Source organism: Saccopteryx leptura, chromosome 1, assembly GCF_036850995.1.
Source record: "Saccopteryx leptura isolate mSacLep1 chromosome 1, mSacLep1_pri_phased_curated, whole genome shotgun sequence".
In the NCBI taxonomy this organism is placed as follows: Eukaryota; Metazoa; Chordata; class Mammalia; order Chiroptera; family Emballonuridae; genus Saccopteryx; species Saccopteryx leptura.
In genome coordinates this window covers 184,036,958-184,049,652 of record NC_089503.1, presented here as the reverse complement: position 1 = coordinate 184,049,652, position 12,695 = coordinate 184,036,958, and the positions used below count along the sequence as shown (strand labels likewise).

The following is a 12,695-nucleotide window of genomic DNA, read 5'->3' as shown; positions in this document are numbered from 1 at the left end:
AAGGGCAGCACAAGGGGCCCTTGTGATAGAAGCTTTCTGCATCTCTATGGGGCCAATGTCAGTGCCCTGGTGGTGGCACGGCCACAGCTGTGCAAGATGTTACCAGTTGGCAGAACTGGGTAACAGTTATAATTACATGTGGCTCTAAAATTATGGCAAAATAAAAAGGTTAATTTTTTAAAACCTGACTTTGCCTGTATAATAAATTATTCTGTACAGTGAATCTTAATTTGAATCCTTTGAGATTTTGTTGTAAATTTGTCAATGTTTAAGGTTTTTTTACACAGTAATTTAAAAATATCAATAAAAGATGAGATAGCCTCTTTAATTCACTTAAGAGAACAAGCTTTCACTTATACTTTGGTACCTTGTCTTTTAACAGACAGTGCTAATTACAAATGCATTTACTTAATTAATTATAGCAAATTCTACAGAATTTCCATTTAGACACAGAAGTTAAATATATCTATGTAAAACATAAAGCTCATGTCTTCAAAAATGTTTAGCTCACAGCTTTCACCCTAATGGACTTTTCTTCAATTAGTAGTGAAGTTTAGTTGACATTCTAATGTGTGAAGGCAATGAAAGCATTTTTCTAATTCAAATTTGCAGATCCTTCTAAAAAGTAACATATAATTGAGACTATTTGTTCAGAGTGAGTAAATGGTGCGGTTAAGTAAAACTGTTATTACCTTTCTGAAATAGAAATGTCATTAGACTCAAGGTAGAGCTCCTGGAGGGCCGGCCACCCTGCCGCACAGCTGAGTACCTAGGAGGGAAACACAGTTCAGCGGGCTCTGCTGGCTAGCTATCCGGGTGTTCATTTCTGTGACCTGCACGCAAATCCATTGTAGAAATAAAGTGCCTCGTCAGACATTTCATTAAAGACCTTATTTCAGGCCAGATGAAAATGTTATGACTGCGTCTCAGTGACATGGATGGAGCCTGTCTCACAGCACCCACCCGCCCGGTGTAGGAACCGTGGGCCATGCAGGTGGGTCTACCCAGAAAGGCACCGAGGCACCGCAAGCCTGCAGGACACATGGCGCATTCTTATTACTTGATAGAATTTGCCTCACCAAAGGAAGGAAATTGACGTTAAATGCCTTTCCACAGTTCTCAATGCCAATCTTGAGTCTGTAAAGAATATACTAATCAGGCCCTGGCTGGTTGGCTCAGTGGTAGAGCGTTGACCTAGCATGCAGGAGTCCGGGTTCGATTCCCGGCCAGGGCACACAGGAGAGACGTCCATCTGCTTCTTCATCCTTCCCCCTCTTCTTCCTCTCTGTCTCTCTCTTCCCCTCCCACAGCGAGGCTCCATTGGAGCAAAGATGGCCCGGGCACTGGGGATGGCTCTGTGGCCTCTGCCTCAGGCACTAGAATGGCTCTGGTTGCAACAGAGCAACGACCCAGATAGGCAGAGCATTGCCCCCGGTGGGCATGCCGGGTGGGTCCCGGTCGGGCGCATGCAGGAGTCTGTCTGACTGCCTCCCCGTTTCCAACTTCAGAAAAATACAAAAAATATATATATACTAATCAAAAAAAAAAGAAGAAAGAATATACTAATCAGTCAAAATTTCTCAATAACTGTCCCTAAGTGATCACACTTGAACTTCACGGCCCTCTCCTCCACCTGTGTCTGTGAGCCTTTCCTGTTCTGATGATAAATGTGAACCTGGATAAAGGCACAGGAAAGATCCCCAAGGAAGAAGCTGTGTTACCATGGCCACAGTTCAAGGAGACACCTCTAAGAGAGGTGCCTCGGCACACTTCACTGATGGACAGCTCGCTGGGGTTCACTTCTCTGCATGTTTGGCAGTGTGAAGGCAGCTAAGCCCGGACAGAAGCAGTGGCTCCCGTAACAGATGCTGGCAGGTCCAGGGCCCGAGCCTCCCAGTTGTGCACAGCAAACAGCGTGGCTAGAGTTGAACTTCAAGCAAGAAAAGGATGTGAGGATTTCCTGCTGCTTGAGCTCTGCCCCAGACACCTGGGGAAAAGGTCACTAAAGGCTCACGCTGCACGTGTTTACTGCAAGTACCACCAAGCCGCTGCTCATGGACATGCCAGAACAGGTCAGAAAGAGGGAGAATGTGACCTCCGAGACAACAAAGTTCTCCCTCACCACTGTGAGTCTGCAAACAGTTTAAAGAATCCTATTATTTGGATAACAGGATGATTAAAATGAGGCCACAGTTATGCTTCAATTCTCTATTAAAGAAATCACTTAAAAGTGCTTATTATTGGGTAATAAACCAAAGAAAAATGCTTACCTCAGCCCACGTTACTCCTGTTTGGCTCAGAACTAACACCTTCAGCGCAGAAAACTTCCTGGGTGGGGATGAGGAGCCAGGGGGGAACCTCAGTTTGTTTTCCCTGCAGAGAAGCAGGCACACGTGCTTACTGCACACAGGAGGCCCGGCCGGAATGGCTACTGCGTGCAACAATTTGGGATTTAATATGAACAGTATTTTCGGTCTTAAAATAGTATCAAAAACAAAGTGAGGGCCCTGGCCGGTTGGCTCAGTGGTAGAGCGTCGGCCTGGCATGTGGGAGTGCTGGGTTCGATTCCCAGCCAGGGCACACAGGAGAAGTGCCCATCTGCTCCACCCCTCCCCCTCTCCTTCCTCTCTGTCTCTCTCTTCCCCTCCCGCAGCCGAGGCTCCATTGGAGCAAAGTTTGCCCAGACGCTTAGGATGGCTCTATGACCTCTGCCTCAGGCGCTAGAATGGCTCTGATTGCGACAGAGCAATGCCCTAGATGGGCAGAGCATCGCCCCCTGGTGGGCGTGCTGGGTGGATCCCGGTCGGGCGCATGCGGGAGTCTGTTTGACTGCCTCCCTGTTTCCAACTTCGGAAAAATCCAAAAAAAAAACCCCAAAACCAAAAACCAAAGTGAGTCAAGACTACATACAGGCCCTGGCTGGTTGGCTCAGTGGTAGAGCGTCAGCCCAGTGTGTGGAAGTCCCGGATTTGATTCCCGGCCAGGGCACACAGGAGAAGCGCCCATCTGCTTATCCACCCTTCCCCTCCTGCAGCCAAGGCTCCTTTGGAGCAAGCTGGCCCAGGCACTGGGGACAGCTCCATGGCCTCCACCTCAGGCACTAGAATGGCTCTGGCCACAATGGAGCAACAGCCCCAGATGGGCAGAGCATCACCCCCTGGTGGGCATGCCGGGTGGATCCCAGTCAGGTAGTCTGTCTCTCTGCCTCCCCACTTCTTACTTCAGAAAAATACAAAATAAAAAGACTACATACAACATTTTGATATCTCACAGGGTCAAGACAGCTAGGTGACAGTGTCCAGCTTCACAGGTGTGCACTGGACACTGCCCATAATGCCCGCTCCTGGGTCCCACCAATGGGCCAGATCGTGGGCAAGCATTTTGCTCCTTTAAACAGTATGCCTCCCTGTTGCTCTCAGATTGGATTAAATAAATTACTGCCCTTCAAGTTCCCAAGAACAGCTCTTACTCAGGGCAGTCATTCTGAAAGGAGGTGCCATTAACCCATATGAGAGCTGGTTGCACAAGGAGACAGTGGGCTAAACCGCGCACCCTCTGCACATCTGGGAGCACCACAAAGCAGGCCTGACATCCTGAGTGAGGCAGCGCTCACCTGCACGTGTCAGCTCATATATGAAGGGGAGACCTAGCTGAGCTCTTGGAAAGTTAGGTTCTGAGATCAAAGCCAATCAAATATTGGAGAAGGCCTGGAAAACTGTGACATTAAGAAAATATATAGATTAACAAAAAATCCTCATCAGAACTGAATTAAACTATTCCAATGAAATTAGTCATCTGTAAAGCAATTAAAAGCCAGAAGCTTCGGAAGGAACCAGCACATTTGATTCACCTCTTCTCCCCAAACACCAACGACCCCGCAGGGCCACCTGCCCTGGTCAGGTTCACCAGAAATGGGAGCTGTCAGCTCAGTAAATCAACTACTCCATCCCCCACCTAGCCAAGAGCAAAGCACATTCCTGATGAAGGAATCACCACCTGTGACCATTTGAAAAAATATAATAGTCAAAGAATATGAAAGAAGTTAAAGAAAAATTTAGAGTAAGTTTAGATAAATTCAACTAAGGTATCCTTCCCACCTCTCTCCCACAGAGACGCTGGGAGGGAGCAAGGAGAGGGGTCTTTAAAGGTTAGGGAACAGTTAGTAACCAAGGGTTCCTACCTGAGATTAAGGACCTCCAGGTATCTGAGCTGGTCAGCAATATCTGTGACTTCATCCCATGCTGACAGTAGGTTTTTTGACAAATCTACATCTCTAATATCTAAAAGCACATGTTAAGAAACAGTAATACAGCCTGGTCTGTGGTGGCGCAGTGGATAAAGCATCGACCTGGAGCACTGAGGTCACCAATTTGAAACCCGGGCTTGCACAAATGGGAGTTGAAGCTTCCTGCTCCTTCCCCTTCTCTCTCTCAATCTCTCTCTCTCCCCTCTCTAAAATAAATAAATAAAGTATTTTATTAAAATAAAAAAAGATACAGTAATACAGAAAGAATCAGACATACAGTGGTCACCTCTCACTTCTAGAGCCTGGGAGGTTTCTCGCGTGATGCCCTATTCTGCTCACACTACTTCTACCTTTTCAAATCATCCAATTGTTCATTCAGACACTAAAAAGCTGTCATACTGCAAACTAGAGACAAACACCAACAATCAAAGGAACAAGAACCCAGTGTCACTGCTACACCATTCTTGCATTATCCAACAAAAAGAAAAAGCCAGTGAGGATACCCCTGATTTATTAAGAACCTCAGGTGTCCCCAGGGCCCTGCCCTTGGCGCTGTAGCAGCGGCAGCCTCACATCAGCCCTCACCCTTCTCTGGGGGCTCATGTTACCCTCTGCCCCATAGGATTCTCCAAATCGCTAGAGGCATGTCCAGCAGAGACAACGGGGTTAGCTTGGACTACTGTTCAAACATGCACTCAGTCTCTTACAGATTGGATGCAGTTACTATGACACTCACTGTCCTGGGCACAGGAATCCCCCAGAGAAGCATAAACCAGTGGGACAGGAAGAGAAAGGCACCTGAGCCGAATGCTAGAGGGGCTGGTGGCAGTGCTGTCAAGAAGGGACACAGCTAGCAAAACCCCTGAGCAGAGAGACTCACACTTATTCACAAGTAACTAGTGCGGGCAGTGAGCACACTCTCTGTGGGAAGACAGTCACTATGCAGGAGCACCTTATACCTGACAGACATGTGGGCACATGGGAATGGCGGTGAGGGTGACTGACAGATGGTGGAGAGGGAAGACCACCTCCTCTATTAAGGTGACATTTGAGCACAGAACTAAAGGAAATAAGGGCATGGCATCTGGGCAGAGGGAATGACACAAGCACCAATGTGCCCAGGCAGAGGAGCAGTGCTGGACCCAAGCGCACAAAAGGGGTGGAGGCTAGGCCACATCACAGAGGGCCTCACCTGGAACAGGAAGGACAGGAGGGGGCTTGGAGCCAGTGCTGGGCTGTGACCCAGCCTTTCAAAGGTCACTATTCACATAATCAGAAGCAGCCCACAGGGAAGGAAGGTGGAGCAGAAAGAGGTCAGGAGGTCCCCTGGACTGGACAGGGCACTCCAGGGGACAGCAACCTCAGGCCTGGAATCTTCACAGGAAGTCCGGAGTGGCTGGACTGAAGGGTGGGCATGGGTGGAGAGGGTAGATAAGGAGACATCAAGAACGATGTCCAGGCAAAGGTGACTGCCATTTGCAGAGCAGGTATGATGGGACTTCAAGTCCCTATGTGTTAATGTGAACTGTCAGACACCTAGATGGGTACCAAATACATAGCTGGAGAAATGAACCTGGAAGGAGGTAGTAGCCCTGCCCGTAGGCGTGCATGCAGACCGGTGCCGAGGCTACAAGGCCTGAGCCTGGGCGTTCGTCGCCCTGCAGAGACCAAGCAGGAACGAGAGCAGGGACTGAGCTGTCCGCTGTGTGCTGCAGAACAGGCCGGGAGCTTCACAGGCTGCTGCTGGTGTTTCCTTCTCCATGGAAGAAAACCCAGCACAGACACCCATGATGGCAGCCCTGTGCAGACGAACACATGCGAGCTTAAACCCAGGGCGGCCTCAACTCAGGAAACCTCTACTTAGGCCTACAATTAGCAACAGGGAGTGCGTAAGTACAGGTCAGTCTTTCCGTCCATGTGATGGCATTGAGCCCCTGGACTGGCTGGAAAGGATATGGCTTCAGGCAGGTACCACTTAGGAAGGTCTCCAAGGAGACCAGAAAAATAGGAAGACGGTGGAAATGTGCAAACCCGGGCTGTGCCTGCGGAGCTGCACTGCGGTCTCAGGGCTGAGAAGGCATTCACAATTCTCAGCGGTCACATTCTAGGTGGTAAGCATCTGCAGAAACCTCCTGACTGCCTGTTGGCCACTTCCTATGTTTTATTTTTATTTATTATTACTTTTTAGCAAGAGATTATTATTATTTAGCGAAAGAAATTATTATTATTTAGTGAGAGAGAGGGAGAGAATGAGAAGCATCAACTAATAGTTGCAGCACTTTAGTTGTTCATTGATTGCTTCTCACATGTGCCTTGATCCGGGGGAGCAAGCGACCTCTGGGCTCAAACCAGCAATCATGGGGACATGTCTGTGATCCCATGCTCAAGCCAGCGACCCTGCACTGAAACTCGTGAGCCCACACTCAAAAAGGTGACCTCGTGGTTTTGAACCTGGGTCCTCAGCATCCCAGGTCCATGGTCTATCTACTACGTCACCATTGGTCAAGCACCTCCTATGTTTGAGTTGTGGGCATAGAAGCAGTATGTGGGGGAAACCACTCATAAGAGAAGCTAGAGAAAAGCGTGTCCCCTTACAAACTTTGGAAAAGCCTGTTTGAGGCACTTTAAAAACTGCACTCAGCTGCATGAAACAGGAACCTTAATAAGGAAGAGTTTACTTCCTTGTGGTGACCCGCAGACACTGGCCAGGACTCAGGACCAGCACCTCCTTCACTCTCTGAATACTGGCTGAGCCTGCGTGTCCTGACTGTGCCAAAGGCCAGGCAGGATGTGCAGGCGACAGGCAGGGGCAGATGTCAGCCCCGCTGTCCCCTTCACAGAAGCCCCATCCTGAAACCCACTTTATACCTCATTGGCCGGGGGCATCCTCACCTGAAAACAGGGAGCCTGGGAAGGTAAATAATAACTGGGCAGCAACGGTCCAGGTAGACTGGGCTGCTGTGGGGAAGGGAGCCAGGACAGTAGACGTGAGGTAGCCAACTCACAGTGTCTGCACAGAGTCTAGACTCAGTCAGAGCCCAGCAATGAGTTGTCACTGAAAGGATACGAGGACATGCTTGGGCAATGCTTCCTTTGTCGCCAGCACAGCTCACTGTACAGCCCCTCAGAGAAATCTCTTGCAAGTTGCTCAGCTGACTGCATGAAGAACACAGAGTTCACATGTATACAAACACGCACAACATCCAGTGGCCCTTTAAAAAACTGGAAAGCATTTCAGACATACAGCAAGGTATCAAAAAATAACAAATACCAGCACCCACCACCCAATTTATCAATAAAAAATAAAGCATTACTGGAAAAAACAACAACGAAGCATTACAAACATTACAAAGACAACTGAAGCCCATCTCTTCTGTGACCCACCCTCACCCTCCATCCACGGGCAACCACTATGCCGCATTAGGTGTCTGTTTAATCTTCACCACTTCTTAACAGTTTCACTATATATGTCCATATCCCTAATTTTTTTTAAGAGAGAGATATGGAGGGACAGACAGACAGGAAGAGAGAGAGATGAGAAACATCAATTCTTCGTTGCAGCACTTTAGTTGTTCATTAATTGCTTTCTCATATGTGCCTTGACCGGGGGGCTCCAGCCAAGGCAGTGACCCCTTGTTCAAGCCAGAGACCTTGGGCTCAAGCCAACGACCTTGGGCTTCAAGCCAGTGACCTTTGGGCTCAAGCCAATGACCTCAGGGTTTTGAACCTGAGTCTTCAGCATTCCTAACCGACGTTCTCTCTACTGTGCCACTGTCTGGTCAGGCTTCCTAAACAGTTAGACTATTCTGTACATGAAATGATCTAAGTGGAAACTTAAGTATATATCCTGCAAATTATTTCTTTCCTCAACAAGTATCCTGTTCACAATGATCCAGCTGTATCGACACACATACCCTAAAATGTTCATTTTCATAACTTATAGGTCTTAACTATCTGAACAATACACAATGCATGTACTTACTCCTGTGCTGGTGCTGGGTGGCACTGGGCACACCCCACACTCGCATGGGCAGTCCAGCGCTGACCTAGATGAGCCTGGAGAGTTGTGGCTCTCTGGGTGCTGTCGAAGCCTTTTCAGTGTGTTTTCTATCTACGAACAGAGCCCATGTGCTGCAGCGCCTAAGAGTGTTCAGAACATTGAATCTGGAGCCAGACTGCCTGGGTTCAAATTCTAGTTCCACCACCTCCTGTGGCCTGGGGTGCGTTAACGTCTCTGCCTCAGATTCCACATCTTCCAAATCCTATGCTCAGTGAGATAAGCCAGTCACAAAGGGACAAATATTGTGATGCCTCTTATAGAGCGTATTAGATCCCTAGAAGAGTCAAATTCATGGAGACAGAAAGAAGGGTGGGTGTTGAACCGGGGAGGGGGCTGTGGGGGGCTATTATTTCCTGTAGGAAGCTTTGGTTTTGCTGGGTGAAAAGGGTCTGGAGATGAAGGGTGGTGATGGGTGCACAATGTGTGCATGTGGTCCTGCCACTAGGCTGTGCGCTTTACAATGGGGAAGGAGGTGAATTTTGTTTTATGTGCATTTTACAATTTAGTATTTATGAAACTCTTAGAATACTGTCTGACATACAATAAGTTATTTTATAAGTATTTATAAAAAATAAATGTAAAACTGACAACCCTGTGGATATACTAAGATAACACATAAGGTGCCTGACCAGTGGTGACACAGTGGATAAAGCATCAACCTGGGACGCTGAGGTCACTGGTTCAAAATCCCAGGCTTGCCCAGTCAAAACACATATGGGAGTTGATGCTTCCTGCTCCTCCCACCTTCTCTCTCTCTCTCCTTTCTAAAATAAATAAATAAAAACAAAAAGAAAAAAATATGTAAGGCATGAGCTGACAATCATCAGAGACCAAGGCAGTGAAGTCACAAGGCGGAGGCTACCCAACCTTCTCAGTTCACGGGGCCCTTGGTGTTTCAGTAAGTTTTTCACGGTGCCCCTCGGCCAAAAGAAATACCTAACCATTCCATTTAGTAAGTGGTTAGGTCCAAACAATGAGTATTTATATCCTGTCAACTTTGTGTCTGTTGGGCACCGACCACACATCTTCCCTGGAACCAGACAGGCCACCAGCGCTCCACTTTCTGCCCAGAAGGATGTTCAGGAGGTGCTTGCTCTTCACCACAGCCATCGCCAGGAGCCCAGCTTTGCAGGGTGCCAGCACCGAATGGAATGGTGGGGATATCATGAAACTATAAACTACCCCAAACTAGAAGTCCAACAGATGTCACTGTATCCCTCTAAAATTAAAAATATCCTGTCTGACCAGTAGTGGCACAATAGACAAAGCATTGACCTGGGATGCTGAGGTCCCAGGTTTGAAACTCGAGGTCGCTAACTTGAGCATGGGCTCATCTGGCTTGAGCACTGGGTTGCTGGCTTAAGCGTGAAATCATCAACATGATCCCATGGTCGCTGGCTTGAAATACAAGGCTGTTGGCTTGAGTAGGGAAAGAGTCACTGACTCAGCTTGAGCACTGCCCCTCCTACTACGACCTCCCTCCTCATCAAGGCATGTATGAGAAGCAATCAATGAACAACTAAAGTGCCCCAACTATGAGTTGATACTTATCTCTTTCCCTTTCTGTCTCTCTGGCAAAAAAAAAATCAAAAAAAAAAATCATGAGTTATTGGGCTCTTTCTTTTCTTTTCTCTTTTCTTTTCTTTTCTTTTCTTTTCTTTTCTTTTCTTTTCTTTTCTTTTCTTTTCTTTTCTTTCTTTCTTTCTTTCTTTCTTTCTTTCTTTCTTTTCTTTCTTTCTTCTTTCTTTCCCTTCTTTCTTTCTTTTCCTTCCTTCCTTCCTTCCTTCCTTCCTTCCTTCCTTCCTTCCTCCCTCCCTCCCTCCCTCCCTTCCTTCCCTCCCTCCCTTCCTTTTTCTTTCTTTCTTTCTTTTTTCTTTTCTTTTCTTTTCTTTTCTTTTTCCTCCCTCCCTCCCTCCCTCCCTCCCTCCCTCCTTTCTTTCTTTCTTTCTTTCTTTCTTTCTTTCTTTCTTTCTTTCTTTTTCTTTTCAGTGAGAGGAGGGGAGGCAGAAAGACTCCCACATGCACCCTGACTGGGATCCACCCGGCAAGCCCACTAGGGGGCAATGCTCTGCCCATCTGGGGCCTTGCTCAGCAGTTAAGCCCTTAGCACCTGAAGTGGGGGCTATGGCGCTATCTTACTGCCCAGGGCCAACTTGCTCCAATTGAGCCATGGCTGTAGGAGGGGGGGAAGGGAGAAGAGAGAGAGAGGGAGGAGAAGAGAGAGAGAGGAAGAGGGAGAGAGGTGAAGAAGCAGATGGGAGCTTTTCCTGTGTGCTCTGACCAGGAATTGAACCCAGGACATCCACATGCCAGACCAATGCTCTACCCCTGAGCAAACTGACCAGGGCTTATTGAGCTTTTTAAAATGCTGCTCATTTGTAGTAAAAAGCAGAGCTAACAGGAAATGAATTTATTCTTTCACACTATCCCTATGTACACTCAAAATTATGCATTATGTTAAATCTTAATAATAACAACAGAAACAAGAAGATAGCAAAGAACTTTACTATGAAAAACACCACAGTTTAAGTCTTACTTTAGAAATGAAGTTAAGATTACAGGCCTGCACCAAGCAGCTGTAAACCCACTCTTCATGTGACCACCAGGGGTCGCTACAAGAATGCCTCACCAGAGTCAGGACAAACCACAGCCCTAACCAGCACTAACCCAGCACAACCTGGAAGGTTCTTGTGTGCCTGATTTTTTTAAAATATTTTATTTATTGATTTTTTTTTTTTTTTTTAGAGAGAGGGAAGAGAGAGAGAGAAGGGGGAGGAGCAGGAAGCATCAACTCCCATATGTGCCTTGACCAGGCAAGCCCAAGGTTTCGAACCGGCAACCTCAGTGTTCCAGGTCGACGCTTTATCCCACTGCGCCACCACAGGTCAGGCCTGTGCCTGATTTTTTGTGGGAACATCAGCTTCTAGTCTCTCTGATTCAGACAGTTCAGCAGAATGAATCCGTGTAGAGTTTCAGGGAACAGAGACGGCTCAGACTCAGCAGTTTTAAAATGCATTATTTCATGCCCCTCAGATGGTGCCATAATTTGGGTACTGAGAAACGAGAGCCCAGTGTATTCTGACTCAGGTCTGGGATGGGATCCAGGTGATAAGGGTGTGCAGCTGGTGACAGGAACCCCAGGGACACTAGGACATGGCAAAGATAACAATTTACACTTCTGTCTCCACTTCTGACATCAACCAACTAGAAATGTCACCATGAAATAGAAAAGGCCCAAAATATCAACCTTGGTTACTTAATAATCAGTCAATACAAGATAGTATGGCATAAATATTAATAATAGGCAAATCAATATTTTAATTCCAATCTAGAAAGTCCAATAACCCTGAGCTAAAGGAGGGGTTTAATTTCTCTGAATGTTCGAACCTCAGGCTCCTGCCATCTCCATTTCTGTTTGTGCTGAAAACACAGACCAGTTAGGGAGTCAAGCTCTGAGCACCAACGTGTAGTCAGGTGAACCTGCTCCTGAACCTTGATGGGACCTTAAGGGTCAGCCTTTCCATTATCAAGTCCACTTACCTTTGCTTTTTTAAAACAGAGTTAAAACCAATAGTTTTCACAGGTCTATTTCCAATCGTAACAATTTGCTCTCTGTCATCTTCCTCCGGTCCATCTTCTAACATATAGCGCTTCCTAAGTGCAGTAAGAAAATCTACTCCAAAATTTGCCTTGTGTGGACGAATAAAGGATCCTCCTGTTGGGTGCCTGAAAAGGCGAGAAATGGGCCCCAGTAAATATTCAAAAACATTTAAAGGAAATGACACTGCCCCAAATGTAAAAGTCTACATTTATAAATCTGTTTACAAATATATTAGAAAGTAAAAGTAATTATACAATTTAAAAAATACATTTCATTCACCAAGAATGGCCATAAATGCAGTGTTTTGAAGGATTTCAAAATTTTCTGTATGCTGGAAAATCAAAATTGGCATAAAAGGTAAAATAATATACTAAAAACATGAATAATTGATATGACTGATCATAAAGGGCTGTGAGCTTCTGCAAGCAGGTGAAATCCCAGCAGATTAAACAGACAAAGAACATGGAAGAGATAATTCACCTAAGAGTAAAGAGAAGTATTAAAATGTGGGGGAAAGTTTTATCTAGCTAATGATTAAGAAATGCAAATCTAAATAATGAAATTCTTTCAACAAAACACAGAAGATGAAGAAAAATTTTAATAGCTGAAAGGCTGCAAGGCTGGGTCTGTTTTGATTATATCATCACACTCCTGGGAACTTGTCAGTAGGCAACAATTTAAAAATAAAAACAAAATTGAATTTGCAAAGATTCTGTATAATAACATTTATTTGCAACTGAGAAATTCTGGAAACCCTAAAAATGCCCAGCTGAACAGAAAACATTAAG

General features: G+C 46.3%; 2 protein-coding genes across 10 annotated transcripts in view; one reads left to right on the top strand and one right to left on the bottom strand.

Annotated features, from left to right (window-relative positions):
* Positions 1 to 12,695, bottom strand: part of TBCE (tubulin folding cofactor E) — a 129,756-nt gene that overhangs the window by 38,888 nt on the left and 78,173 nt on the right. For 8 of the 9 annotated variants that reach the window (XM_066382543.1, XM_066382525.1, XM_066382577.1 and 5 more), the window contains 5 exons: positions 11,847 to 12,032; positions 7,314 to 7,402; positions 4,181 to 4,280; positions 2,271 to 2,373; positions 693 to 769 (listed from right to left, as the gene is read on the bottom strand). In XM_066382543.1, coding sequence (XP_066238640.1) covers positions 693 to 769; positions 2,271 to 2,373; positions 4,181 to 4,280; positions 7,314 to 7,402; positions 11,847 to 12,032 — 555 coding nt within the window. The remainder of the gene's footprint in view (positions 1 to 692; positions 770 to 2,270; positions 2,374 to 4,180; positions 4,281 to 7,313; positions 7,403 to 11,846; positions 12,033 to 12,695) is intronic. The other variant, XM_066382595.1, reaches the window with a different exon arrangement.
* B3GALNT2 (beta-1,3-N-acetylgalactosaminyltransferase 2) overlaps positions 1 to 12,695 on the top strand; it is a 112,561-nt gene that overhangs the window by 80,114 nt on the left and 19,752 nt on the right. The gene's annotated exons all lie outside the window — the stretch shown is intronic.